This window comes from Anguilla anguilla, chromosome 1 (genome assembly GCF_013347855.1).
Source record: "Anguilla anguilla isolate fAngAng1 chromosome 1, fAngAng1.pri, whole genome shotgun sequence".
NCBI lineage: Eukaryota > Metazoa > Chordata > Actinopteri > Anguilliformes > Anguillidae > Anguilla > Anguilla anguilla.
The window spans coordinates 53,220,513-53,248,265 of record NC_049201.1 but is presented as its reverse complement, the minus strand read 5'-3'; the positions used below and the strand labels follow the sequence as shown (position 1 = coordinate 53,248,265).

The 27,753-nt window shown below is 43.2% G+C and overlaps 1 protein-coding gene across 2 annotated transcripts; it reads right to left on the bottom strand.

Annotated features, from left to right (window-relative positions):
* Window positions 1-111: 111 nt before the first annotated feature.
* On the bottom strand, window positions 112-26,035 carry ibtk (inhibitor of Bruton agammaglobulinemia tyrosine kinase). 2 transcript variants are annotated; one of them, XM_035421489.1, is made up of 28 exons: window positions 25,736-26,035; window positions 22,603-23,601; window positions 21,771-21,867; window positions 21,391-21,515; window positions 20,168-20,278; window positions 19,832-19,996; window positions 19,556-19,673; window positions 18,728-18,908; window positions 18,461-18,584; window positions 18,083-18,260; window positions 16,732-16,891; window positions 15,591-16,190; window positions 14,926-15,012; window positions 14,291-14,373; window positions 13,941-13,978; window positions 13,692-13,788; window positions 13,302-13,403; window positions 10,578-10,695; window positions 10,376-10,436; window positions 10,121-10,248; window positions 8,468-8,580; window positions 8,174-8,307; window positions 6,892-7,013; window positions 6,331-6,426; window positions 6,006-6,146; window positions 5,634-5,843; window positions 2,961-3,093; window positions 112-1,470 (listed from the first exon to the last, which is right to left on the bottom strand). In XM_035421489.1, exons 2-28 carry the CDS (start codon window positions 22,927-22,929, stop codon window positions 1,345-1,347), a joined length of 3,975 nt encoding a protein of 1,324 aa, XP_035277380.1. In that variant the 5' UTR covers window positions 22,930-23,601; window positions 25,736-26,035; the 3' UTR covers window positions 112-1,344. The 2 variants fall into 2 exon arrangements, with proteins under 2 accessions (XP_035277380.1, XP_035277371.1); XM_035421480.1 differs by having other exon boundaries at window positions 6,006-6,149; window positions 25,736-26,033.
* Window positions 26,036-27,753: the final 1,718 nt, after the last annotated feature.

Sequence of the window (27,753 nt, the reverse complement as noted above, 5' to 3'; positions counted from 1 at the left end):
AAATGGGCAGTCTAAAAATGACGGTCGTTTAAGGGCACCTGGATAAAAATCTCTGCTAAACAAATAAATACTTCTACGATGAGACACAAGACAGGGGACAGGAAGCAGACATCATTGCACAGAAGGGTTTATTGCCTGCCTTTGCACTAATCAGCTCAAGCTACGTCTCAGACAAAGTTCTCAAGATGTATTCTGAACTTGGTAACACTGGAGCAACCAAGCCGCCCACTCAACACTTCAAATACACAATGAGCACTGTCAGCTGAGCGAGCCACTTCCAGAGGAGTTGTACGTGCATGTGTGTGTGTGTATACATGTGTGTGTGTGTGTGTATGTGTGTCTGTGTGTGCGTGCACACAAGTCTCGGACTGTGGACCTGGGGTTGCAGTATGTGTACTGTATATACAGGTAGATGTGCATGTGAGTGTATTTCAATCTGTGTGTACCCACACATGGATGTACATGCCTGTGAGTGCAAGTATGTGTGTGTGTGTATGTGCGTGTGAATGTGTCAGTGAGTAAGAGAGAGATAAGAGGCAGGGGTTGCTGAGATCATCAGTTCTGTTTTAAAGGCTGCGCTGATAGGAATCTAGTCAGACCGCACACAAAAGGTGACGAACCAATAGACAATATCTCACTTCAATTCCCATGCTCTCCCTGTTATACGCACGCACAAATGCACACATGTTTCTGAAGCGTATGCCCTGCCAAGGCTATATTTTTTATTAGAATCCTATATGTATATCAATACATTCTAGAAAGTAAAGTGGATATATAGAACATATAGTGTATCTTAGCATGTATATTGTGCGTTTTCCAGCCAAGCTCAGAAGTCAGACTCAGGCTTGAGGAGCTTGTGGGCTTCTCTGGCAGTGACAGTCTGTCAGGCTGTCAAGCACAGTCGCTCAGCAGCATTTCAACTTGCACCATGCATCCACACGCTGTCCCCATCCACCATAAAGCTAACAAAAAGGCTGCTGGGTAACACCAGCCAGACTAAAGTTTCCTCTGACAGACTACCCCCCCCCTTCTCAGCATCATCTTTGGCAGCTCCTCACACCCATCAACCCGCACTGTCCCCAAGAACCCCCACCCCCAGCCTCCCCTACCCCAAAGTGTCATCGGACCCTTTTGGAGAGAGAATTTTCCAGTTACAGGCAATAAAACCCATTAATTTGTCAACAGAGGGAGGAACGGATGGGTAAAACACAGGAAGTGAGGAGTAAAGACGAATCAGAGCAGTTTTGCTAAACTAAAGACGTCGAGGTACTGAGGGTCATCTTAGAGGGTAATAATGAAAGTGTGCTCTGATAGGCTGCACAGTTACGTTGCAGGAACACGGTCTCAGTGTTTATTCCATCTGGGGGTAGCAACGGGGCCCTGGGAGGCCCTCTCTACCACAATGAACTCCTCTGGGTTGTTGGCAGCCCTGTAATGCAGTAGAAGGTCCTGGATAGCTCTCTCTTCGATCTGAGAGAGAGATAGAGAGTGGGGGGGGGGGGGGGGGACAGAGAGATCATGAAAATACAATATCCACCTTTCATCACAGTTCCTTCTTTATCAGTCTGACATATAGCCTTTATTACCCACTTGCAACTGCATTCTTCAAGACTGCAGCTTGAGAGAAACAGCAGGAAAGAGATAGGGGGATAGAAAGAAGGATAGATAGAGAGAAGAGCTTTTATTACACCCTACCCTTTCCTTCTATCCTTCACAACCTCCAAAAATGTATTTTCTTATTTGGGAACCTGAGTTGCTTCTGCTTGGTCACAACTAAGACATACTTCCTGGGACAAACTGAGCCATATTTAACCTGGATGTGGTAAAAGACAACACATTTGGCAACAAAGTGTCCCATAGCAAGTGCACTTGGGGACATATGCTGAAATTGTGCAGTCGGATATCTAACTTTTAGATTATCACCTTGGAGGAGCAGAAAATATAATCTTATCTGGCAAACTTGCTCTGTGTGACCACAGGAATGCTGTCTGCTCTCTCTGTCTGCCCTCCCCTTCTGAAACAAAATGAACATCCTTGGGCAATTAGTCACGCTGAAGGTCTTCTATATTGTGTGTATACAAACCTGGTGTGTCCTCCAGTTCTTTCAGTTTGAAAGATTTATTGCTTTATTATTTGAGGACACAGCACATCAGAATTATTGGGAGTCAGAGATCCAGCGTGACAGAATGCAAAGTCTGAATGCAATCTCTGATATTTAAATTAAATCATTGATTGAGAATCTTAATTGCTATATACAGGAGATAATGGTTGTTGATCACCTGACAACTGAAATCAAAATTTTTTGGAAGCAGTCCCAGTTCTAAGCGGTAAGCAATGCAGCGCAATTTGGTTTTGTTACATGGAGAATATTTTGCCAGAAGGTGGAGATTACAAGTGGCTGGATTTAACAATTACATGTCTAAAAATATCACCTCTGTTATTAGAAGCAGAACATCCATGTTTTTAGAGGTATTCAATAGCTGAGCTAGATTATGTCCTAATATATTCATGTTTGATCTCTTAATAAAAAGGCTAAAACCATACATCTTTTGATAGTGCTTAGCCCTGCTTTCAACAACATAAGGCAACTTTAATACATACATTCCTGTGATTACCGCTATTTTTTCCAGTTCCGTTGTTTTCCGTTTTTACCATTTTCGCAATTTCCTTCCTCACTTGTCCTGACAGCATATCTTTCAGAAACTCTATTAGAAGACTTTTATTGAATATTTTATATATATATATATATATATATATATATATATGATTAACACCTTTATTAAAATAAGCACTTTTTTCTCCATAACTTTCCTCACTAGTGCAACATCACTCAGCCCAGGAGTGAGTGTTAAGGGACAGAGTGACACGTGAGTGTATTGGTGCATGTTACAGGTGACTGTTAAGGGTTAGTGCTGCAGGTGAGCATTACAGATTGGCGCTAACAGTGACAGGTGAGTTACCTGGATCAGTGCTAGGGGTTTCTCTCTGCTCCGGATCAGTGCCGCCTCCTGCTGCCTCTCCTCCTCTATGATGGAAGCGAAGGTTACCATGGAGCCCGTGGGGGGACTGCCCACTGCTCCCAGCACCCAGGGCCTAGTGAGTAAAAGGAACATGAAGTCAGGCAGGGGGATTCACAAGCATTTTCCCAAAAGACGTCTGCAATATACGGAACAAAATTGGACCCGGTCGGGTACACTTCTCATTTCCTATTCATTACACTTCCCATGAGAACTCCCTAACCATTTTATTGATCTCCGTTCATTTCCATTTACAAGAGCAGCCAAACATTATTTTCTCAGTTTGAACTAGGTGTATTTAGGGCTATTTATCATAAATTTTACTAGGCCCATTGTATGGTTGCACGGTACATTATGCTAGGAAGACCATGGTTTGAGAGCATTTTCCTTCATTTTCTTTGTGACTTCACTACTGCTACACTGTATGTTCAATCATATTGACATCAATATTCTCATGTTGCCATGATGATTGCATAATATTAATCCAACAAGATCCTGCAACAAGCATTACTAGATTCGCGTGAACATCTTCACAAAGTTTTGAAGTTATTATTTTCTTTAATTTTCTTCATTTATGAGTAAATGTGCAAATGAAATAAACCCTGGCATACTTGTATGTAATAAACATGTAATAAGTATGTGTGTATGTGCGGGTGCATGCCCTCCAGCACTGAGGCAGTTGACTAGGATCTGTAAATGAAAGTGTTACCTGGGTGTTCAGCATTTACTCAACAGACTACAGGATGTGTGAACCAGTCCGCTCATGTAAGCCTTAGGACTGTGTACATTAAATAATAATTTCAGCTATTTAACCCAGACTCGTAACATGAAAACATTTAAATTTACAAACCATATTCCTTATTTACACATACACCCTCTCACTTTCACACAAAACACTCATCTCATTCTCACCCCACTCCTCTTCTCCCCCCAGGGGCTAAAGCGCTGCTTTTACACACCATACCACACCGATCAGGCTTGCGTCGCCAACACTGCACATACAACTTATCAAAAAACCAATCTGATAAAACTGGCTCAATCTCCAAGCAGACAGGGCGGAGAGAAAATCATTCTGCACAATATACAATAACGCCATATTAAAACATTACCTTATCTCCAATAACACCTTATTAAAATATTACGCCACCTACAATAACACCTCATTAAATGGTGGTCACATCTGCAATGACATCTTTATGTGGAACTGCAGGCCCACCCGATACAGAACTATTATTTTGTGAGTCGTGTCTCACGCAGTTTTGAAGTTTGCAAAATGATAAGCTTGCGCAGAAAGGTTGTGGCAACGTGCCACGTAAACAGGCAGCGGAAACTGAAGGAAGAAGAGAGACAGAATTAAATACCCGAAATCTAAGGAATCCTGAAGGGAGGCCATTTTAAGGGGTCTGGAGATTAAAACACAAGGGAACTCCTTCCCCAGACCATTACAGACAGGCTATTTAATCTGCACACAGGTTCCTTTAACACCGCTGTCACATTTCAGACTGAAGCTACTGAACGTTGTCACTCACTGCTGATACTATTAATAGTGGCTTATTCTCACTGCATACATTTGCTTCAGTGGAATTATGTCCGCTGATCCTGTGTGTCTTTATAACCATCTTATCTGTTTTGGAGGCTTTTACTCTGAGCTCCTCCGTTCTGCTGCGGTTGCTTTGCTGTGGTTAGGTCTCACTTGCAAAGGAGTCTTCAGATCGCAATGTGACATCGTAGCGAGATAAGGGTTGTAGATAAATGCACAGAGGCGCCACTGTTAACAGTGTTCACTATGTGTTCAAATGGATGTCATAAAAATAAGTGAAAATGGCACAGACCAGTGCTTCAACTGCTTAATCTGCCAGCAGTTACCACTGAGCATTTCCTGCCGCTTATTTCTCCAAAGAAACTGGACAACAAGCATTTTCTACTGGCGCCCTACGGCACATTCAGAGCAGAAATAAAAGAGCCCAACAGAGCCACCTGGAGGACAGGATATGAACTGCACAGGCGGTGAGAGGACAGGAAAACAGTCATTACACCGAGACAAAAACAACAATAAAAGCACAGCGGTCGGATGAAGCCGTTTCTCTAGAACAAAATGTTTTGAATGTGATTTAGTGGGTAAACAGTCAGGGCTTTAAAGGTTAACCATCAGGCTCACCAGACTTCAAACTGCAGAGAAATCTTCCTGGTGCACAAAGCCACAGACATTCTGATCAGTCTTCTGACTAACGGCACACTGAAGACGATGGTGGTGAAAATGTCTGTGCATTTCTGTTTGTTCCACATACGTAATTATTATGTGCTTTAATAATTATTATAATGTAAAAAAAACATACATTTATCTTTAGAGTGTAGAAGCCCTCCGGTCTGCAGCTACACACTCACCCACTCTGTGAGGATTCTAAGCTTTTGCATTTTGTGTGTTCTGTGATAATAATTACAAATGAAATTAAAACAAGGAAAATTAAACCACAGTGCACGCAAAGCACTATCCAGAAAGTATGAACAGTATAGTTAAAAGGCTGTGACACTTACATGACAATAATTAAATTGAGGTGAACTATCTGTGCATCATCTCTACATTTGAGGGCATGTGTGTCTCCCTGGTCTCCTTACCCAGCTGGTTTTTCGGGGCTGTTCACTTCAGCATGCTTAAATGTCACCTTCCGAGTGGCAGAAATCGGACTCGCTGCACCAGTCAGAGGTGCTACAGAGGTTTTGCCTAGGCCAACCACAGTTGCTTCAGCAGGTCTGACCCGCCTCTCTTCCTCCTCAAGGAGGTCCCGGAATGACTGGGAGGTTGTGGGAGACGGAAGTTGCGTTGCCCTGGAAACAAATAAGTAACATACCCAAATGTCAGCAATACGCAAGCATGCTACGTTGCAGGGCTCTACGTAAAGATTAGATACCCTGTACAACTGACATCTGCCTCATTCTGTCTATCCGTCAGTGCACTCATTATATTGAGACAACTTTGCTAAAACCCACCACGCCTTCCCATTCTTGGACGGAGTGAGCACAGGGGGCGACTTTGCTGTGACACCCTCTGCCCCACCCTCCTTGGTCGCCATGGCGAGCATCTTCCTCTGCTTCTGGGAGAGTTTGGCCGGAAATGGGGAGGGCTTGCTGCTGCTGTCAATCAAGAGGGAGGGTCGGAGTCATTTAGAGTTACGGGCTTTGAGGTCAGGAACGCCAATGTGGAAATGCACTATTCATTAAGAATGACTACACTGTATCTAACTAAAGATCACAAACACACGTCTGTTCATCCACAGTCTGAAGGAACTGCTGCAGACAGAACAAAGGCACTTACGATACAGGGCTTTTGGGTGTGGCTCCCAGACTCTGCAAGCTTGCCTCCGTCTCCATGATGGACCTGAGGAGCAGCACTGGAGGTGGAGGAACCGCACTGGGGGAGGAGTAAGAGAAAAACTCAATCACTCAGGAGACTGCCCTGCTGTGACAGAAGGCTGCACAGACAGGCTGTCCCTGGGACAGTACAAACCACAGGGAGTGCATTGGGGTCCCATCACCCTGAAACAGGGGTCACCCAAAGCCCTAACAAACCAGGTAAGGCGCATTGACTGATTTAATTAGCTTACTCCACTACCAGTAAATACTAAGTAAGACAAGGGTGGTCAATGCACCTCAATAGTAAGCTTGGTAATAAGTCAACCACTCCAGTAGAGTCACAGGCCATGTCCAATCAGGGGTATTTACAAGATGATTTAAATTGGAATGTTTCAGCAGCTACAACAGTAGAGACTTCTCCATTTCAAGATTGAAAGCACAAAGATGGCGCTGACCGTCTGGTTAGTCTACACTCAGCATTGCGTGGGGGCATGCAGGACCCCGGACCTCTGACCCTACTCACGGTGCATGAGGCTGGGGGATGGGCTGAGGGGCAGAGCTCTTGGGAAGAGTGGGTGGTCTGTTCAATGCAGGAGGGGTTTTGGGTGGGCTCCTCAGGTTCAGCATGTGAGATTTCTCCTCCAGCTGTAAGAAGCAGAAGCACCATACTGTGACCCAGACCCTGCGTCTAACAGTGATAACACTGCCATTCTGGAGCAGTAAGACAGGTGAGTACAGCTATGAGTATGCGTGTGTGTGTCTAAGAGTGTGCATATGTGTGTGTGTGTGTGTGTGTGTATGTGTGTGTGTAAGAGTGTGCATGTGTGTGTGAGTGTCTCTGTGGGAATAACTATGTGCAAGAGTGTGCATGTGTGTGTGTGTGTGTGTGTATAACGGTGTGTTGGTATAATGGCAAGGAAACTGATAACGAGAGAAGTATCATGCTCTGAGTATCAGGGGCATTGCTAAACAGACAAGCATGACTGGATCAAAATGGAGTTAAACGTCATAAAATGTTCATCACTATATATTTAAAGTATTTATGGGTCACTGGACTACTGTTGTGACTCTTACACAACCTGCTGGTCATCATACCGATACAGTAATTATATACTGACTGACAATTAATGCTTGTGAAATGATGTCATTTTCAAAACATTTCCACCAGCATCGAAACTCTGCGATGTTGATTGGTTGGCCTGTTCATGATTATTCCTTACCGGCTTAGGCAGCAATCTTGCCATGTTTTGATGTTAGCCAGCTATGCTAGCTGTAATAGCAGAGACAGTATCAGAGCTGCCATTACGACAGATGGTCTATTACAGGCTTATCACCACTGTAGGGAATAACACAACAAAATAAATGATTTGTAAAATGTATTGAAAATACTAATAAAGAGATCTCATTGTGTTGAGTATCACATTTTTATTATGCATTGGGGATGTGAAAAGTGATGAGCATTGCAGGGTCCCATAGGCTAGCATGCTAGAACTAAACCTGTGCAAACTCAGTTTACAAGGCCATTGATGAACAGACTTGCCATACTGGTACCAGACATTGTCTAGTTCATCCAGACCATTATTTGATGGTGCAATGCCAAAGATTTCTGCAGCTATTAATTGCAATGAAAGGGAGAAAACAGGAGGAATTTCATTTTTTTTCCTTTCCCAAAGAACGATGAATGGTATGTGTCTTGCATTTTGATTGAAGATTGATGTTTGTGTGTGTGTGTGTGTGTGTGTGTGTGTGCATGGGTGTATGTGTGTGTGTGCATGCGTGCATGTGTGCCTATGTGTGTGGGGTACCTCCGCAGTCTCTTGGAACACAGGGGAGTGAAGGTCTCTGGGGCTCCCCACTCCAGCGTAGCTCCCCTCAGAGTCTGACGTCAACATCTCCTGCAAGGACTCCATGGAGCCAGTCTTCCCTGCCTTTGCCAGCTCTGCGCACACACACACACACACAGGGGAGAGGTATGACGTGTGTGTGTGTGTCTACGTGTGTTAAATAAGGTGTGTGACGTGTTAGACAGGTGAGTGGTGTGACCCTAGTGTGTCAGAGGTTCAGGTGAGGGCTAGTCATGATGAAGTGGACATGGCTACCTGAAGGGGGCGGGCTCTGGATGATGTCAGACAGATTGTACCCCCCTGAGCTGTCAGAACGTCGCCGTGGTTTCCGTTTAGCTTTGATCTTTGCTTTCTTCAGCAGTGTTTCCCTGAGAGGAAGAGGAAGAGTAAGAATGTGTGTGCAAATTATTTTTAAAAAATGGTCTGTTTTAAGTGTTTTAATCTGATGAGACTTAAAATCTTATTTTTTCCCCCTCACACAGAAAATATGAACTTGTTTTAAGTTATTTAATGCTTGATAAGTCAAATTCTCTTGAAACGAGTCAAACTGTCTCACCTCATTGGAGACATCTTTTGTCTCATTCAGTAAAAGAGTAACAGAAATAAGATTTTATGTCTAATTAAAGCCGCAAGCGGCGTTGGGAGGGGTCCAAGCATTGGCACTATTGCGCCCCCTATGGAGCGATTCTAAAATGGCTTTGTCCTCATGATCATATACCTTCACCCAACATATCTACTGAATATCATGGTGAGCAATAGATTGGAATATGTGTCTGACCTAGTAAAATATTGATGATTAATGGCCAAATTTGTGCTAAGAGAAGCTGTCGGATGACTTAGTTGCGTCGCCATGGATGTGCCCTGGCCGCTTCCCATAAAGGCCTTTACTATGTCGTAACACTTAGATGGCATGTTGTAACACTTAGATGGCCCGGCGTGTATGTAGAGCTGCAGCGATTCCATGCCGCAACTAAAAAAGGCGTCACACTAGTGTTGTCACGATACCAAAATTTTGACTTTGATACCGACGCCAGGTTTAGTATCACAATACTCAATACTGAAATGATATTGATTCAATACTCGGTACCTAACGATACTGAAATTACCTTAATAGATCAGAAACGTAATGTCCACAAGGGTTGACCTCATTTTTGAATTCACGGTTTATTAAAAACCTGGTTTATTAACAACCTTTAAGTTGAAGCCTGTTCAACATATTAATAAGCATAGGCCTATAGTGTACAACACTAAACAATAGAAAAATATATTAAATATATTTCAAAAATTAAACAGTTGTAAACTAAATAATCTTTAAACATGTTTTTCACCTTTAAATAGATCTAAAAACAGCATATTTTAATAACAATACAGCATCTTCCTATAATAAAATATTTCCATATTAGAACACCTATTGCTATTGAAGTGAACTGAGTCGAAGCTTACGCTGTATCAAGGAGTGAGTGCGCAAGCGCACATCACCTCACTTGGCAACCTTAGTTGCTACTGCCATCTTGCAAATATTCTGACAAATTACACTTTTCATCCTTTCAATCAGTAATGCGGGAGACACATTTCCCTGGCTTTTACATTTGACACGAAACTACCGAACGTCGAAAAATTCTAATACCGAACCGTTTCTTCTGTTAAGCAGCTTCGCTGCTTGGACCCCTAATAATAATCCTAACAGATACAATAGGGTTCCACCAGCTTCGCTGCTTGGACCCCTAAATATAAGACTTAAATACTTGTTAAGACTGATGTTTTTTTTGTTTTTTTTTGCAGTGCAGGCAGGCCATAGACAGTGTATTATATCTAAATTCTCTCCTGTTCCTTCAGGGGTCTGTATCCTTAGCAAGGAAATGAGATAGCCTGCCCCTAGTGTAATGCTGGGTATATGTGTAGCAGTACCTGCTGATGGAGTCCAGCTCTTTGTCGGTTTGAGTGCTAATTGTGGAGTCCCAGTCTTTGTCCTGATAGGCACTGAGATCAGGGGCATCGGGAGAGGGGGTGATCACACGCTTCTGCATAGCAGGGATCTGAAGGGAACACAGGTCAGTTACAGCAGAGGCAAAATCACAGTTTGAGTTTTGTGACTTGTTCAGTTGGCTCTTTGTGATTGGTTTATACTTACAATTGTAAGTCTGGAGAAGGATGACGACTCACCATGCTCCTGTAAGCAGTGGACAGCTCCAGAAGTACATCGTCACTCAGAACATCCAGAGCTCTGGAAGCAGAAGACAAAGACAGACAGACGGACACATTGAGAGGTAGGGTTCAAATGAAGATCTTAGGTTCAGACATGCAGTGTTTTTAATAATCGGTGCACATGCACATCACCAAAGTTCTGTTCAGGGCACACGCTTACCGTGATTCCAGCAGGGCGGCGATGTTAAGTGAGATGAATTGGTGGCAGGACAGCTTGAGCTGCTCTGCGTTGTACATTACAGCAAACTCCAGCAGCTCCGCAGCATTCTTCAGAGTCACTGTGAGAGCCAATAATATTGCAGATCTCACACTCATCAAATCACATCACAGCATCACTCCTTTCTATGACATCACACAACACAGGCCACTACTGAGGCAGACGACAGCATACATAGACATACATAGAGCACCATAGGATTTTTTATGAGAAGAACAACTTGGATATTTTTGTTCCTTTATCTGTAAATGTAGAATGCCTATTCCGCCAATTTATTATCCGGTAATCATTTATTCATTTTATCTTGTAGATTTACTACTTGACATGAGACGAAATATTTTTGTATTGAATTTTGCAATGCAATTCACCTGTGATATGAAATGTGGCCTTGTATCATGTATTATGAAATTAGATTACAATAAACTCCTGCATAACCACCCCCTACATACAGTAAGAGACCAACCAGATTATCCAATGCACCCGTTTTAATTTTTAAATTCTAATCGAGCATGGCAGCCCGGCGAGGTGGAAACCTTTATGGGAGTGCAGTGCATTAACTTCACGTGCACACACACTCTCTTAGAGCAAGCGAGGACTACTGGACCTCCTCACCAGATGTGACTGTCATTGTTCACCATGCCGTTAAAATGAGAAAATGGGAACAAAATGTTTTGAGGAATTAATTAAATTTTGCATATTCACATTTAGAAACTGCATGGTCTGCCAAGCTTATTTTCATTTTTACCGGTTTATCCACCTTCTATGCACTTGCCTCCCCTCTGGTGCAACTGAGGTTTTGCAGGAGCATACCAGACCTGCCAACCTGCACGCATTTTGTGTACCAACCACGCAATTCTTGGTCAAAATACGCAGGTACGAAATGCCAGCTGAAACTACGCAATATATATATATATATATATATATTACATAATAATATATTACAATCGAATAATACAAAACAATACCGTACATTTATTCGGTATTTAAACTACATCCCTCGGATTGAACCAGATGCTACGACCGTGTGCTTGTGGTTCTGTAACCCCTCCCCGCATTGCTGAGGTAAAATGGGAAGTGGGGAGTAATAATCAACAAGTAATGTTAACATATAAAACGTTAAAACATGTTCGGTAACTTTACGAGATGATGCATTTCACGGGGTATATCGTAATGAGATAAATTTGTGTATATAGTTAGCCGTAGCAGTAGCTCGCATACGATTTAGCCTCGTTAGGAGACGTGCGAATAACTGATGGAGTAATTTAGCTGCAGTAACTCAAACGCTACGGAGACTCCGTGTTCAAACTTTGAATCGCGCACGCTCTGTTGGAGCAAAGTGACCATTGCAAAGGTGTTTGACTACAGACTGCTAACGTGGCAAATAATTCCTATTATTGCAGCCAGTCACCCGACCAGCCTTGCAGTTAGAAAATAATCATGATGTCAGAGTACGAGGATACTAACAAGGAGAGAGAGAGAGAGAGCAGCAGACCGACTTAAAAGAAGCGAGTCCATGCCCCCCAGAAGTTCCTCGCAAAATATCAGGAGCAATGGCCGTGCCTCCGCCCCTCAAAACGTCCGTTTTTCACATTGTGCAATTATGATTTTGACATTAGCCACCAAGGAGCTTCAGGTAATAATTTAGCTAAACCTCTAGTTACAAAGGCCTACATTCCTAGATAATTTTTCAACTGAATACTTTTTTTTTCATTAGTCTTATATGATGTGTGCCTATATAAGCTGATTCAATTATTTAATTTATTTAATTATTTATTTAATTATTAAATAAAAATGGAAATCATGAACAGAAACTTGGTTTTATTCATAATTGACAGTGTTTTACATCGCAACATAAGTTTTTTTTTTACATTACAACATAAGTTTCTGTAAATACTTGAAAATGAAAACATGTTACAATATACAAAATAAATTATTTCCATTTTTATTAAATAATTGAATGCAATTCACTTAACTGATGGTTATCAGTTTGTATAAGCATACATATCATATAATGAAATATTAATCATGAAAAATTTGTTTTAAGCAGGTATACTCAAACTTCTGACTTGCAAGTGTATCGTAATATAGCCCAGTGCAGTGCAAGTGATATTTTAGAATCAGGTCAAATTATACAATTTTGCCTGATCACTTCAACAGTCAAAACTAGAATTATGAAGAAAGGCTTGTGTGTGCGTGCAAAGCGAAGTGGTGCGAAAGCATGTGAACTAAGCATTACACTGACTATTGTGGTACTCAAAATATTTTCCTAAGGTTGGCAGGTCTGGTGTACTGTGCCATGGGAGAGATTAATATGGCTTCATAAAAACAATGATGACTGGTAAATCACTTCATTAGGCTACGCATATTAAACACTGAAGCTTTTTAAACCCAGGTGTTCATTCAGTAAAGCTTGTTTTGAAAATGGCACATACCTTTTTTTGGTAAAAACACACTGCACCACAGGATAGCATACTGTGAGCCCTATATGTGGATATGACTCATACAGTCACGTTGTCTCATAGCCTATTTGTGTACTGAAGTTCCACTTATTATTTCAGACGTTTTGCAGCCTTATTTATTGTGCTTCAGCAAAAATAATGTATTACCATGAGGCCAATTAAGCAAGCTGAAATGGAGCCACTGTGAAAAGGACAGAAAGGTACGCACAGTTCTCGGTGATGGCCACCTCACACATCTCTTTAAGGCGGGTGATGAGGAGCTGGTCTGCCACCACCAGCACGTTGCAGACAAACTCCACGTTCTCACACTCTGCAGGGTGGGAGGAGAGAGGCAGCACTTAGCACATTGCCACTGTTAGAGAACGCAGTCCTGTGTCTCCTGTACTGAAGTGCTGCTCTGAAGGCAATAGTATATAAACGCTAATGTCTGTGCATGTACAAACATATCCATAACCATGAATCTGTGTCTGGCTCAAAGAGTGTTAATTATCCTTTTCTGTAGTACCACTGTACTGTTGACCCTTGTGAATGCACTTTTGTATGGTTTGTAAAGTTGCTCTTTATAAGAGTGTTAGCAAAATGTAATGTATGACGTCACCTTTGACAGTGGCCGACTCGTCGGTGTACACATAGTCCAGAATGACCTGCAGGATGGCAGCACTGGTGGGCATCTCCAGTGCAGTACAGCTTGTGGCCTGCAGGGGACAGACACACACCAAACAGGCCCTCACGCACAGCAGCCCCACTGAGTGACAGGCAGAGCACAAGCCCGGCTGAGAACACTAATGTTGCATCATCATGCTCCAATCAGTACACTTGCTCTGCATGACTTTGAGGGCAGACTCACCTCAATCCAGCTGTTTCCCAGCATGCTGTTGAAGTATTCTGTGAGCAACACAATAAACATACATATATCAGCTTTACACTTTAAAGCTCAATAATACAGTGTGCTATAGTGTTTAACAAAACTGGGTCTAGTAACCTGGATGATCTAGGTTACATTTCACACAAGGGAACAATTGCTTCATTAAGCCAACTCTACACACTCAAAGTAAGAAAGAAAAATGCAATCTAAATATCTCATATAATTACCTCATATAATTCACATGTGGAGAAAGTGGTCTTTACATTAAGTAATGTAATACTTAAAATACAACCATTTTTAATATTTACATTTTAAATACAGAAGAAACTCACCCAGTCTAGCACAAAGCACACACTTGTGGCACGCAAACTCCTTCCCATCTTCAGACTTCAGAGTGACATCACAAAGGTAGGAGCTGAAGGTGGGGCAATGCAGTCTGTTATTTACATGGCATTTTTACTGGGCGTTAAAACAGCATGAATGGCTTTTCCCCTACATACTGCACATGCTTGTGTGCTGACATGTCACACAGGATGACAACATGCGGTATCTGTCAATCAACAGTTGTGTGAAGAGAAATGCCTCAACTGAGGATTAGAAAAATGTTCTAGAAATGTTTAGAAAAAAACGTAACTGGAAAAATTGAATTAAAATTTTTTATTTATTTATTTGCATCTTAAAAAATTGTATATAGCCCACTTATAGCTTTTTTCTCATCAAAGAACATTGTCAAACAAACAAGCCCACGCTGGAGAAAAAGCTCTTTGACAACTTTAAATGGGTTTGCTGTTCTAAAAGGGGTTTAGGCACACAAATAAAAAATGAAAATTAAAAATGAGTACTCCAGTAAGCGAAGGACGAATTGGCTTGTAACCATTTATGAAAATCATAAAATATCCCACCCCTAATTACTCTTTACCAGGCCATAATAAAAATGATTAAATATTGAAAATAAATGAACACGTACCACTTTTTTTGCTGAAATTTGGGTTTACTTCCAGTCTTCTTGTGAATGACGTTGATTTTCCCATTTTCATACCTGACACCATCCAGTCTGAAAGACAGAGTTGTCCAGGTGAGATACTAAACCAGCCTGGCAGCAAAAAAATTCACTAAAGAGGTCAGGTAATTTAAGAATAATTTGTTTATATTTTAGCATTTCACAAATTACATATTTTAGACTTTAAAAACATTGATTAAGATAAAAATTAACCTTGTTTACACATCCTGGGTTATAATGTAATCATGAAATATATAAACGTGTAATAAATAGACAAATGTCTAGAATAGATTTATGATATAATGATATTATTTAGACATGCTTCAGTGTAGCAGGGATTGGATAAAGACAACTTGTCACAAGGTTAACTATTCTATTGGATAATGGCTCAAACCATAGGGTGGTCATGTTAGAGGGTTTTGAGATTAAAGCTCACGAGTCCCAGCTCTAACACCAATATTTTACAGTAGTGAGCATCTGTTAATTATTAAATTATCTTGTTCGTAGGTAAACCAAGTGCTAAGCACAATTCAGGTAGGAAAATGGTGAGCATTGTTGGGCTGAATGGCCTGTTCTTGTCATTATGTTATGTTATGTAAAAATATGGTCCTTTCACAGGACATTGTCTTTACCGTGCACACAGACTGCCCATTCCCAGTTTCTTGGCCACGCCCTGTAGAGTCTTCACGGGGTTGGCCCCGCCCTCACTGGCCCCACCCCCTTTGTTCTTCTTGCTGGTCTTGCTGCTTTTGTTGCTCTGCGACTGGGGCAAGGAACGGTACACCTCCAGGGCAGCGCGACCCCGCAAGGTGTCTGGCAGGCTCAGGCCCCGGGGCGTGTCCTGGGGGGCGGGAGCAGACGGAGGGAGGCTGGGGCGGAACCCGTGGACCAGCAGCTCGCAGGAGTCCGTGTAGATGTACCGCAGCACCTGCTCCAGCATGTCTGCCGGGACCTTCTCCAGGACCAGGAGGTCACAGCCGGACGCGTCGCTGCTCCTCCTCACCCCGTCTTCCTCCTCCTCCTCGTCAGCCCCACCCGGCTCAGAGGACGGGTACAGCTGCTTGCGGAAGAACTCGGAGCGCATGGACAGGATGTACTTGTGGGCGGGGAAGGCTCGGCTCCCGGCCTGCAGAGTGACATCATGGATGCTGTCCGTCTCCTCGGCCGAGGTCAGCAGGTTCAGGAAGTGTTGGGAGAAGGAGGAAGGGGAAACGCTGGGTACCTCAAACAGACTGGGGGGGGGAGGGGGCGGGTTGAGATGGGAATGGCAGCTTTAAGTCACCAGCTTAACATGACATGACTGACATATGGATGAAATTGGGAACTCCATGAGGAGATATGTTCCCATTTTCACCTAATAAAAAAGAAATAGCTGAATGGCCATCGTTAATAAGAATATTTTATATCTCTCAAAAGTAACACTCAAAAATCTTATATAACTTGATTCCTTCTGCCAAGGTTGTGCAAAGTGCACTTGTTGTGCCAGCCCAAATAGGAAATTAGCCAACAAGCTTGACAACTTGGTTAGGAAACTAGCTAAACAGCCTGGTAAGCAAACTAGCTAGACAGCCCTGTCAGCCTTGACATGTCACTGACATATTTCCACATTCAAAAAACTTCTGACTACTTTTCATAATTGAAATGCCCATAAGCTGAACACTGACTGGCCATGTCTAATTCATGTATTACAGTGTGCCAAGCCAAGAAAAGGCATATTTGTTCAACAGGCATAGAACCAGGAGGCTCAAATTTGTACCAGAGACTAGTCAGTACCTGGCTTTGGGGTCAGACTGCAGAACCCCAAAGTTGCGTCCCTTAGAGTCCGTGGTGATGCTGACAGCTCTGTGGACATAGGGCAGCCTCTCCAGGCGGATTCGCTCATAGGCAGCGCTGACCTCAGAGTGAGCAGCTAGCTCCACCCCACTTCCTGTGTCTGACCAAGCAATACAGGACAAATTCAGGTTCCACAACCCAGACACAAACACACAAACACACATTTCTGCATAGACGCACAAAAGCACCTAACAACATGTGCATATTCACAAGCTCACAGAAACACTCAGGTATTAAAGAGGAGCTCCAGTGGCTACTGACTATATTGACAAACAAAATAAAAATCCTACAGTTCAGTGTAAAAGAGGGTGATTCAAGGTTAATACCACACGGTGTTCATATTATAAATACTGAAATAGTTGAAAAGTTGGGTGTGTCTTCTTGGGAGGTCCTCTACCTTTTAATTTCCTCCTCTCTCATTTAAAAAGAAAAACTGGTGTTGTCAGCAGTGACAACATCGCCGGAAACAAGTTGTGACAGGGCATTAATTGAGAATCAATGTTCCCCTCAGAACTGAGGACAGCCAACATTAGCTTTCTTCTTGCAGTCAAATTGACAATCATTATACCAATGTATTGTTCATCATTCTCATCTCCACATATCTCCATTGGGCCTTGCTTTCCTACTGACGCGTGAAATAGAGACTAGTGAATTCCACCTTAGCCGTCAGCCTTCGGCACAGCTCTTCTACTGTGTGACGTTCTAGCAACTCCATCAAACCAGCTGCTGTGATTTATTTTTGGCCCCCAAAAACATCAATAGGCCCAGACAGTTTTTGTGTATAAGGAGAGTTTGTGATTTAAGCAAGAAAATTCACTTCAAGTACAGTAACTTTAAAGTACCACGTACAGCAATGCTATGCCTCCAGAGGTTATATCTGTTTATATTGCCAAACTGTTCTCTTAAATTACGTTATTAATTATTTTCAGTTGGAACTATTCCATCAGTACAAGCAACCAGATACTGCTGCGTAAACGAAAAGAAGTTCTGACACCGTATTGAAAAGATATTTATGCTTGTAATTGTGAATAAACACTATGAATATATAATGTGTTCATACCTACATCCAGTATGCCACTAAGTCTCAGAAATGTAGTACATTTTGATCCTTCCGAGGGCTAGAATTTCTGTCTTTAAACCAAAATCTATTGTACTTTCAAGTGTATTTTAGGATTAATGTTAATGTCCAATTCAAAGATGTGAGAATTTAACTTCCCAACCAAAAAATTTACATTTTCCCTGAAGTCCATCTTTAAAAATGAAAAAAAACAGAGGAGCCACGCCCCCTCACCTTTCTTGTCTCCGCCCTTCTTTTGTTCAGACAGCCATTGGCCACTGAACCCCTCCCCCTCCTGGGTGACAAACATCATGTGATTCTTGCTGAGCGCGATGTCCGACATGAACACCTGCCGCCCATACGCCCACCTGCACTGCTTCACTGAGCTGCCTGTGGCCTTCCAGCTGAACACCTGAGAGAGATGAACACATGACTACAGAACACCAGACAGAGATGAACACAGGACTACAGTACACCTGATAGGATGAACACATGATTGCACAAAACCTGAGAAAGACTAACACACAACTACACAACACCTAGGAGAACTGAACCAGAATGCACAAGGCTACAGCACTGTTCAGGGAAAAGGACCCACACACACAAACCTACCCTTCCAGCCTGGTCCAGGGCCAGAATAGACACCTTCTCCCCACCTGCTTCGTTCAGCACCTGAGGGGCCACGCGGTGATCCAGGCTACCTCCGCCCACCACCACCTTTTTAATGTTCAGCTGCCTGCTCAGAGGGGGAGAAACAGGCTGTGTATCAGAGGTTGAGCTGCCTGATACAGAGAGGGAGACCGAGAGAGAGAGAGAGACAGAGACAGAGGGAGAGATTTAAATGCTCTGTGGGATGCTCTCAGGGAGGGAGGGGCTCACCTAGATGCTAGCTTCTTACACTGGTAGTCGGTCAGCAGGTAAACATCTCCCTTCTCCGTCACACAAACAGTGGCCCCGTTGCTGGCGGCTGCCATGGCGATGGTCACTTCCTTGTGGTGAAGGGCAGACACCTGACGAGGCGCGGTCACACACCTCACTCCATTTGGATCCTGGAGGTAGCCTGCACATACACACACATGCGCATGGGCACACACACATTTACACACACATAAGCAACCAAGAGAACTAGACTGCAAATTAAATCTCATAAATGTTGTGAGTTAAATGTTATTTTTTATTTTACTTCGAAATTCATAAGTATAGGTCTTACTCTGAAGACATAATCTATTCATCTTACTGGTTAAAGATGAATACACATTGTGTTTACAAACTTTCATGCATTGCAGTAATAAAATTTTTGTCTCAGTTTGTGTGTCTCCTCCCTCCCAAGTGGAATGAGCATGAGTTCACTGCAGGTGTGTCAGGGTGTGACTTAAAGGGACTTAAACTTGAGAACAAAAGGACACGTTCACAATCTGTATCGCCAAACCCATGGATTACAGGCAGCGGAATGACACGCCATCGATTGTGTGTGCCTCAATCACTAACTTTATAGTCCACTCCCAGCAGAAGGTAGATGAGCACAGGTATATCTGGGAAATGTAGGAAAGAGCTTCTGGAGCAGTATTTCAAGAGACTGACCAAGAAAGTAAAAGGAGTTCAATTGCTATGATTTTTGTGAGCCCTCAATGCAGGGATGACTAAAACAGGATACCATCCAATACTGTTGGGTGTGTCAAGGAACTGTAAAATGTGGGCGTGGCTTACCCAGCTGGCCCCCATTCAGGCCCATGGTATAAACCGCCTCTCGAGTCCACAGGACCGTGTGGAACCTTCCTGCTGCTACACCAATAACAGTCCTCCCTTTCAGACACTTGGATGATACCTGTCGTCCCATTTAACAAACAAAGATCATTCAATGTCCAGTCTACCACAAATAGCACTCCCAATGCTTGGCTCTCTCGCTCTCTCTCTCGGTCGGTTTCACACACACAAACACACACACACACACACACACACACACGATGGCGGAGACAGTCTTGCCTGTTTTGGCTGGTGGGCGGAGGCTGGAGGCGGGACCAGGCCCAGCTGATGGAAGGTGTTGAGACCGAAGGTGTATACATAGCCCTCCTCCGTCAGTACCACAGTGTGATCCTTTGCTGCAGCCACTTGAGAGCAGTGATGGAGGCTCTCTACCATCCGTGGCACCTACACACACACACACACACACACACGCACACACACACACACACAGTAATTAAGTTAAGTTAAGTTAAATTAAGTTAAGTTAAGTAGAATACAGTACAGGTAGACACAGGGGAGACAGACTTGGGTAAAGATAAGCAAACACAGGTGAGTAATATGTGGAGAAAGTCTTGCCATATATGTCTGTTCATCTCCATGTCCTAGTCGACCCCCTTGTCCATGTCCACAGGTAAACACCCTCCCATTCTGAGATAGGAACACCGAGTGGAATTTACACAGCACCACCTAAAAAATAAACATACATACCTGAGACACACATCTGTGAGAAAGCACAATGCAAGTCACGAACCCACATGCACAAACACACACACACACACACACATGCACAAGAGCACACGCACACATACACACACACGCACGCACATATATACGCACCCATGTACGCACATATGTACACACGCACACACGCATGCATGCACACACACACACGCACGCGCGCACACACAGATCAGGGAATGCATAAGCTGGCTGTCTGCCCTCAGCTCACTGTGTGTTTTAACCTGATTAAAAGGAAATGTTAATGCTCAAACTCTCTTCCACAGCCTGGCAGATCACCGGCAACAGTGCAGCAGTGCATAAGATGGCCCAGGTATTCCCACACAGTAAAAGAAAGCCATTTGTCGTTACCAATTAATACTCAAGCCATCAGACCTGGCAGACAGCAGCAGAGCAAGAAGACTGGGATGTGGAACATGGACTGAGGTCAGGGTTGGTGAAACAAGATCCCCACATGCTGGCAGTGACCCAAAGGGGTCACCCAGAAGAGGCCGGACAGGAGCCTGACCCCCCGCGCTTCCTCTGGACAAGGTACCAGCTCCCCCACAGCGGGGGTTATGAGGCTATTGTGGGTGGTCCCCACCAAACACACGCTGTTACCCGTCCATCATCTAGTTACAATGAAGCAGCTCATCCTGCTGCTTTCATACTCATCACTGCAAGTGGGGCACTAAGGTACAGCAGTTTTACTGCATAAATCAGTAGTCACATAATATTTTCATCATTTCTATTTATAATCAGCCAGCCTCTATCTTTCTCATTTTGAATGGATATGGTTAGTGTTTATTACTATTAATATTAGTACGGAGCATAGCAAGAAAAAATGGTCCATTAACAAATGAGGTTTAATCCTGAAATTAATCACAATAAAACAGTCACAACATTCCACTGACATGTAGAAAGACCTGTGCTTGGTCAGTGATGCTGTTCTTATTAAGTTCAGTTTTCTTTCACACAGCAGTGGAATCTACATGAAGGAACCACCCAAGCACAGTCAGGTTTTCCCTCACAGCACGTGTTCACCAAGAGACGACGCGGACAGGACAGGATCGGTGGAGTACCTGTTTGATATAGACGCCCGTCCTGGCGAACACGTCCACTATCTCCGGGTGGTGACGGCTCTCCTGATTCCCATGGCCCAGGCTGAAGTTGGTGTTGTTGCCCCAAGTATAGACCTCCGTAGGGTCTACAGGAGGAACAGAATCCACATTCACAACAATGCAGCCTGCATCTAAATTCACCTGCCACCACAGCTGACCCTGAGCTCAGCTGTAAATCACATGGGAATCTTGCTTGCATCACTTGCCAGTGTTCAGCCTTCATTAACCTGAGCTGTAACTAGCTTTCCAAGACTTTATGGGTCTCTGCATCAGTCAATAACAGTTTAACCTGACGATGTCTGGATCGTGCACAGTGTGCCTCAGTGTTAAACAGCCCTCACCCGAGTTACGGAAAACCACGTGTGTTGGCCTGTCTTTCATGGTGAGGTCCAGCGCGGTGAGGCCCTCTCTGTCCTGGGTGGTGAGGCATCCCCCTCGCTGGAAGAGACGCAACAGGCCTGAACGTTTTCTGGCACAACAAGCAGCTTCATCTTATATACCATATCTTCTCAGGTGAATGTATCAGCCCGGTTAACTGGCTATGCTAGAGTATCATTTATTCTGTAACTTTGTTGTAACTGACTAAAAGAGCGTAACCCACCAAATAAGAAACAAAACCAAAAAGTGTAAGATGCAGAAAACAGAACTCTTCCAAAACTGGGTCTGAGTCTGAGATGATGCCTCAGGGTTGTACTCATAAGAGTTTTACCTATATTTTCATATGGAACATATGCAATATAAATGACATAGTTTTGACTGTAATAAAAAAAACCAGGTTAACAAAAATGTCTGGTTTACATATCTGTGGTAACAATGATTATTTCAATTTAATGAGAATTTACATTACATACTACACATCTCCTATGTGGATCTTATTGTATGTCACTTTGAAAAAAAGCCAAATAAATGTAATTTAATGTAATAAATCGATAGTACAGGACATCCCATTTTCAAGATGCTTTACATATGTAATAGCATGTTAAACTGTCACTCCATTTTAGCCTATTGGGGGTGCTAGATGACTGGGTCAACAGTTAATCCCCAATCAGAGGGTGGTCCTATTAGACACAATATCTCATCATAAAGAATTCTGAGAATCCCGAGTTCAGCACCAGATCCGGGCAAGCCAACGCTGCCTGTGTCACTGGCTGTCCCCGTTGGGATGTCCGTTACCTTGACGACGGCCACCAGGCAGTGGAGGTGGCCGTAGAAGGCGCTGCGGTGCGCGGCAGTCCAGCCGGACTCCCGGTCCTTGAGCAGCAGGTCGGCACCACTCTTGCTCTCCAGCAGCCACTCCAGGAGGGCGCGCCGGCCCAGCGAGGCGGCCAGGTGCAGCGCCGTGCGCCCGTGCCGGTCCCGCAGCGTGGCCCAGTTGTGGCAGTGGCCCAGCAGGAAGGCCCTGAGCCGGCCCTCGGGCCCGGCGGTCAGCGCCGCCAGCACCTCGTCCGCGTGCGCCAGGGAGCGGCACCTCGGGGTGCAGTCGGGGGTCGCCGAGCTCATCCTGGCCCCGTCGGGCCCCGCGCGACGGCCCTCACACACCGGCTGAAAACGTTAACCGCCCCACTCGCTACGAGCAACCCCCAGCCCCGCTCCAAACCAAGCAGAGACCTTCACCTCTTCAGAACTGCAATATTTACTGCAATAATATTTTTAAATATGTACCGCTAAGAGACAAAACAAACAATGTGAATGGCTCAGGATTCCTTTGATATTAATAAAAAATAATGATACCGACTATAATTATAATGATGTTGTCGAAAACAAAAAAGCTCCACAGTGTAGAGGCAGACTGTCCGTGGTGAGAGTTGGGGTGCTAGGAATGTGCTTGTGTTGGGGTTCCACCGCACCCTAGCGACCCCCAGGCCCTTCTCAGGGCAGATCAATCCACCATGACAGCAGCCATACCCACACAAGGGGCATGCACATTTGGCACATTAAGCAGTATTGCGAAAGGTAACGGATACAAAATCTTTACAAATATATATTCTCTCTGTTTTCAAAAAATACTTTCTTATTATTTCTTCGGCTTCTTCTTCTTACTCTTTCATAGAAAAGGCAAAACTTCCAACTGCTTTCCGTGGATTCCTCCACTAAGTCCTTCCAGCCAGAGGGAAAGGGCCCTCTCCCCCACAACACCACTCAGATTTAAGCCTCCATAATTGTCGAGGGAACCTGGTGGGAGACAGGAAACAGCGTGACTCAACCTACATAAACATACATTTAAACATATATGTTAAATATCCATTTAGCAGAAAATCCAACTTCTTACAACATATTGGATTCAACATATTCACTACACAGAGCTGCCGAGCTGTACAGTAGCTATGTTGGAATACACTTAATGTGCAACTGATGCATTCAGACTACAGGTGCCCAATCAACCAGGGGGAAGGAGCGTGGAGGCGTGATGAGACAAACTCATTCGCATTAAACTCTCTGTCCCTCCCTGCCAACCGCTGTTTTGGTGTGTACGAAGAACGGACAACTCCCGCACTGCACTGACATCATGCACTGAGTCATGACCACATCAGGACAACAGAGCAGGATATGGGCAAATCAAGTCTGAAACAGACATGAAGACCCGTGTCCTGTGTTAGCTACGGGGGCTAACAACTACACAATGTATCATAGCAGACCAGACCAGGTCAGTTCACCAAAAAGTGTTAAAAAAAAGTTGTCACATTTGACAATCTGAATTAAATTTTTATGTATTTCATCACTTCAGGAGGACCACTGCTTGGCTTGTTAGCAAATCAGGTGGGTCGACTAAACATTTCTAAATACTTAATGCGTTTCACAAGTGACCAAAATAGGCAACATCATTTTAATATCAGGGTTGTCAACTCACGCTTTTAGGGTGAGAGACACACTTCTTCTTCACATGCTACCCAAACACAGCTCACAGCAAAGAAAAAGAAATAAACTAAAAGCAAAACTGCTAAACAAATCAGCAGGTTAAATTTATTTTCAGTATGGCAAACAGAAATTGGTTCATACATATCTGTACTTTTGCACAAAACGAATTGCTGCCTGCACTAAGCAGATTGACACGGTTACAACAACAGCTGGAATGTTGAGGTTAGATTCCAGGAGAAAATGAAGTGATGGTCAGACATACGTATCTCCACACAAAACCTTTAGACTATTACAGAGCAGAGAGCAAAGAATATTACTACTACCCCCTAGTTAGTTAACAAAATAGTATGCCTATGCCACAGCGCTGGGAAATGACTGGTAGAAAAATAATCATTTTTAAACCTCGTATCTCAGATCTTTCTAAAACAACATGAAAAAATGAGCTTATTTTTAAAAAGTAGTTTTGAGATCATTAAACAATTCATTTTAACCCTTAATTCACGTAAAGAATTAAGTCAAAGTATTCAAACATTATCCATGTTGGAGAGTAAGTCTTTGCTATGCGACCAATAGTGTTTTGGTCATTTACGGGGGTCAAACTGCAGGTCTTGAAAGCAGAGGTGGGTAGGCCAAAGTGGACATTTTGTCCATAATTTTCTAATGATGATTTGTGTTTTTTTTTTCTTCCCCTCAAAAGTACACCAATGGTCGTTGCTCAAAGGTTACATTATAGGTGTCAAATATCAAAAAGATCTGAGCGGTCAAGGTTAAAACTATTTTCCCCCTGGAATGACCCAAATGTAATTCCACCAATATACTCGCACCAATTTGCTGTCATAAACTCACCTTGACAGCTGTGTGCTCAGAGCTATTTTTACTTGCCCGACCTACTGATATCCCTTTAAGAAATAACTATCTTTGCAGAGAAATCCATTTGCATATGCTGCAAACAGCTGAGCAAATATCTAGCGACCACAGCAGCTATCGTTATCCCTATGACGAGAAAACTTTGCAAAAAAGCTGCGTTTGCTAGCCAAGGATTCGGTCCATGCCAACGGTCGTAATGTTGCAAAACTACAGCTAGCTAAGCACTTTGAAAGCTAATTTAGCTGCTACCACCCTACCGCCCACTGCAGCTAACATTAGCTAATATTAACACAAGTAAGGTATCCAGCTAGCTAGCTTGTGTGCCACTAATTGAATCCAAATGTATATCAAAGCAAGCTAGCTACTCTTTCTGGGAATAATGACAGACCCCGTTTCAGTTTGCAGATATTTCCTAATTAGCATGATAACGACAGTTATTAGCTATCTTTCCAACGCTAGCTTTCTCGATCTATATCGTACGGGTGCACAGCTGGTTAGTGGGGACACTGACGGGACACATCATCGGTGGATGGCAAACTCGCTACAGAGTGCAGATTGTTGAAAACAAATTCCAGTTTCTTACCTGCCGCTAGATGAAGATGACAGCGATGTTTCGGCTAACCTCGACGATGCACATCCAAGAAAACATGGTTAATGAATAGGACAAAATTTGCGTTTTAAGGCGGATATTTTGACAGTTCAACAGTTACTGCAGTACAGCACTCTAGGGGCACCAGCACAGAGGAAGGACCAAGCAACATAGACAACATTGATTGGTGGGATATTATCGAATGCCGTTCCTCTATTGGTCCGTTGTAGAGCAATAGCTCGGAGCTTCCTTAAAGGGACCTAGCTTTGGTTTTATTCGGACCATTGGGACCTATTGGTAATGTACGTGCCGTAGTCCAGTCCAAAAGACGAATTAATTTGTTGTTACAAAATGCTATATAAATATTGAAATACTGCCGAACAGTAAACTACTGCATTCGCGTATGAGCATCAGGAGTTCATGTGCGGTACCGCCCCTCGCCATGTGCAATGCACAGATAGTGAAATGTTCTGCACTGAGGGCAGTTCGAATAGGGAACATCGCCAGGTCTAGGATCACCGCTAAAATGTATTTACCATTATCTAATTAAGTAAACACCGGGTCAGCAAACTGCTGTGTTTGTTATGTGCTATAAAAAATTACGTAACGGAAAAATCCGTCAGGGGGAATTAAAGTAAGTTTAGTGAATGCGAACTGAAAACGAAATTCACTGTGCTGTTATTATGCTTTCATAATTATTGCTTTTTCGTTGAATGGAGAGGACATTTATGTTTTTTACTGTGAAAGTGCAGAAAGTGCAATTTACAGTGTTTGTTGGCCAAAAGCCTTTTGCACCCCAGCCCTGTTACTAAAATCACAGTCCTCAAGGGTCAAGAACTGCTGGTTTTCCATCCTCCTTTTACCTGGGAGTCAGTTATGAAGACAGTCTAGCCAAATTTAAGTATCCCTGGTTTACAGCAGTGGTCCCCAACCCTGTTCCTGTAAATCTACCATCTCATAGGTTTTCACTCCAACCCGAGCTAAGCACCCCTCATTCAATTGCTAAAGATCTTATTGAGCAGCTAATTAGTGGAAACAAGTGAGCCAAATTAGGGTTGAAATGTAACCCTACAGGATGGTAGATCTGGTCTAAAGCAGGGATGCACAACTCTGGTCCTGGAGGGCCGGTCTGTGTGTTGGTTTTTGTTACAACAAATTACCTTAGTTATAGTTTTCTGACGGCTCTGTAAATTACACTACTCCACTCCTGTACTTGTGCGCAGTAAAACCTTTAGGATGCACTTGCAGTCTGTGGCAAATGTCAGATTGCGATATGATGGAGTTAATTAAATGATTAGGTTGGCACAAAATCCTGATTCTACTAATGAGCAGCTTAATTAGGCCTACATCTTTAGCTGTTAAATGAGGTGTGCATTGTCTGGGTTGGAGTGAAAACCTACAGGACAGTAGATCTCCAGGAACAGGGTTGGGAATGACAAGTGATGTCTTGAGGGTTAAAACCGAAGACTGTAAAAACCCTAGTCAAATGATTTTCAGGTCACATGTCGCATAGGTCACAGGTCTCATAGATTTTTAAATAAAAGAAAACATATTTTAACAACAAATTTTAAAATAAAAAGTATGATTGCTCTGAAGCTCCACGTATATACTAAATATGTCAAATATATGTGTGCTTATGGAAAGTGCTGATTCAGTGGTGTACCCTGGTGTCGTCTGTATCTGCTTTAATAAAGATGAAGGATGCAGCTATTTTCAATGAGCCTTGTTTTTTTTTGCTGATTGTACTGCTCTCCTCTTATGACATGCTGAATGAGTTTTATGAGATTGCTCTGATCTTTAAAATAAGCACATAAGACAAGAGTGCAATGAAAGAAATCATGAAATCCTACAGAATAGCCCCGTACATACTGAGGCAATAGGACTGCTTATGTAGGTGAAAGTTAAAAATAAGGGTCAAAGGGTTGAGGGTGGGGATAGGGTTACATGTCAGAGTTTATACACTGTGTTGATCATTGTATGTCATACACAGAAAAATGTACGTTTTTAGTTCA

Bases quoted from the DNA above. Each gene is read 5' to 3' on its own strand.
- ibtk (XM_035421480.1), bottom strand. From the start codon at position 22,929: ATGAGCTCGGCGACCCCCGACTGCACCCCGAGGTGCCGCTCCCTGGCG. The intron at 21,516-21,770 runs GTGAGGGCTGTT...TTCCTCCTGTAG, and splicing joins CGTGGTTTTCCGTAACTCGG to ACCCTACGGAGGTCTATACT. The intron at 7,014-8,173 runs GTACCCCACACA...TGCTTCTTACAG, and splicing joins TGTTCCAAGAGACTGCGGAG to CTGGAGGAGAAATCTCACAT.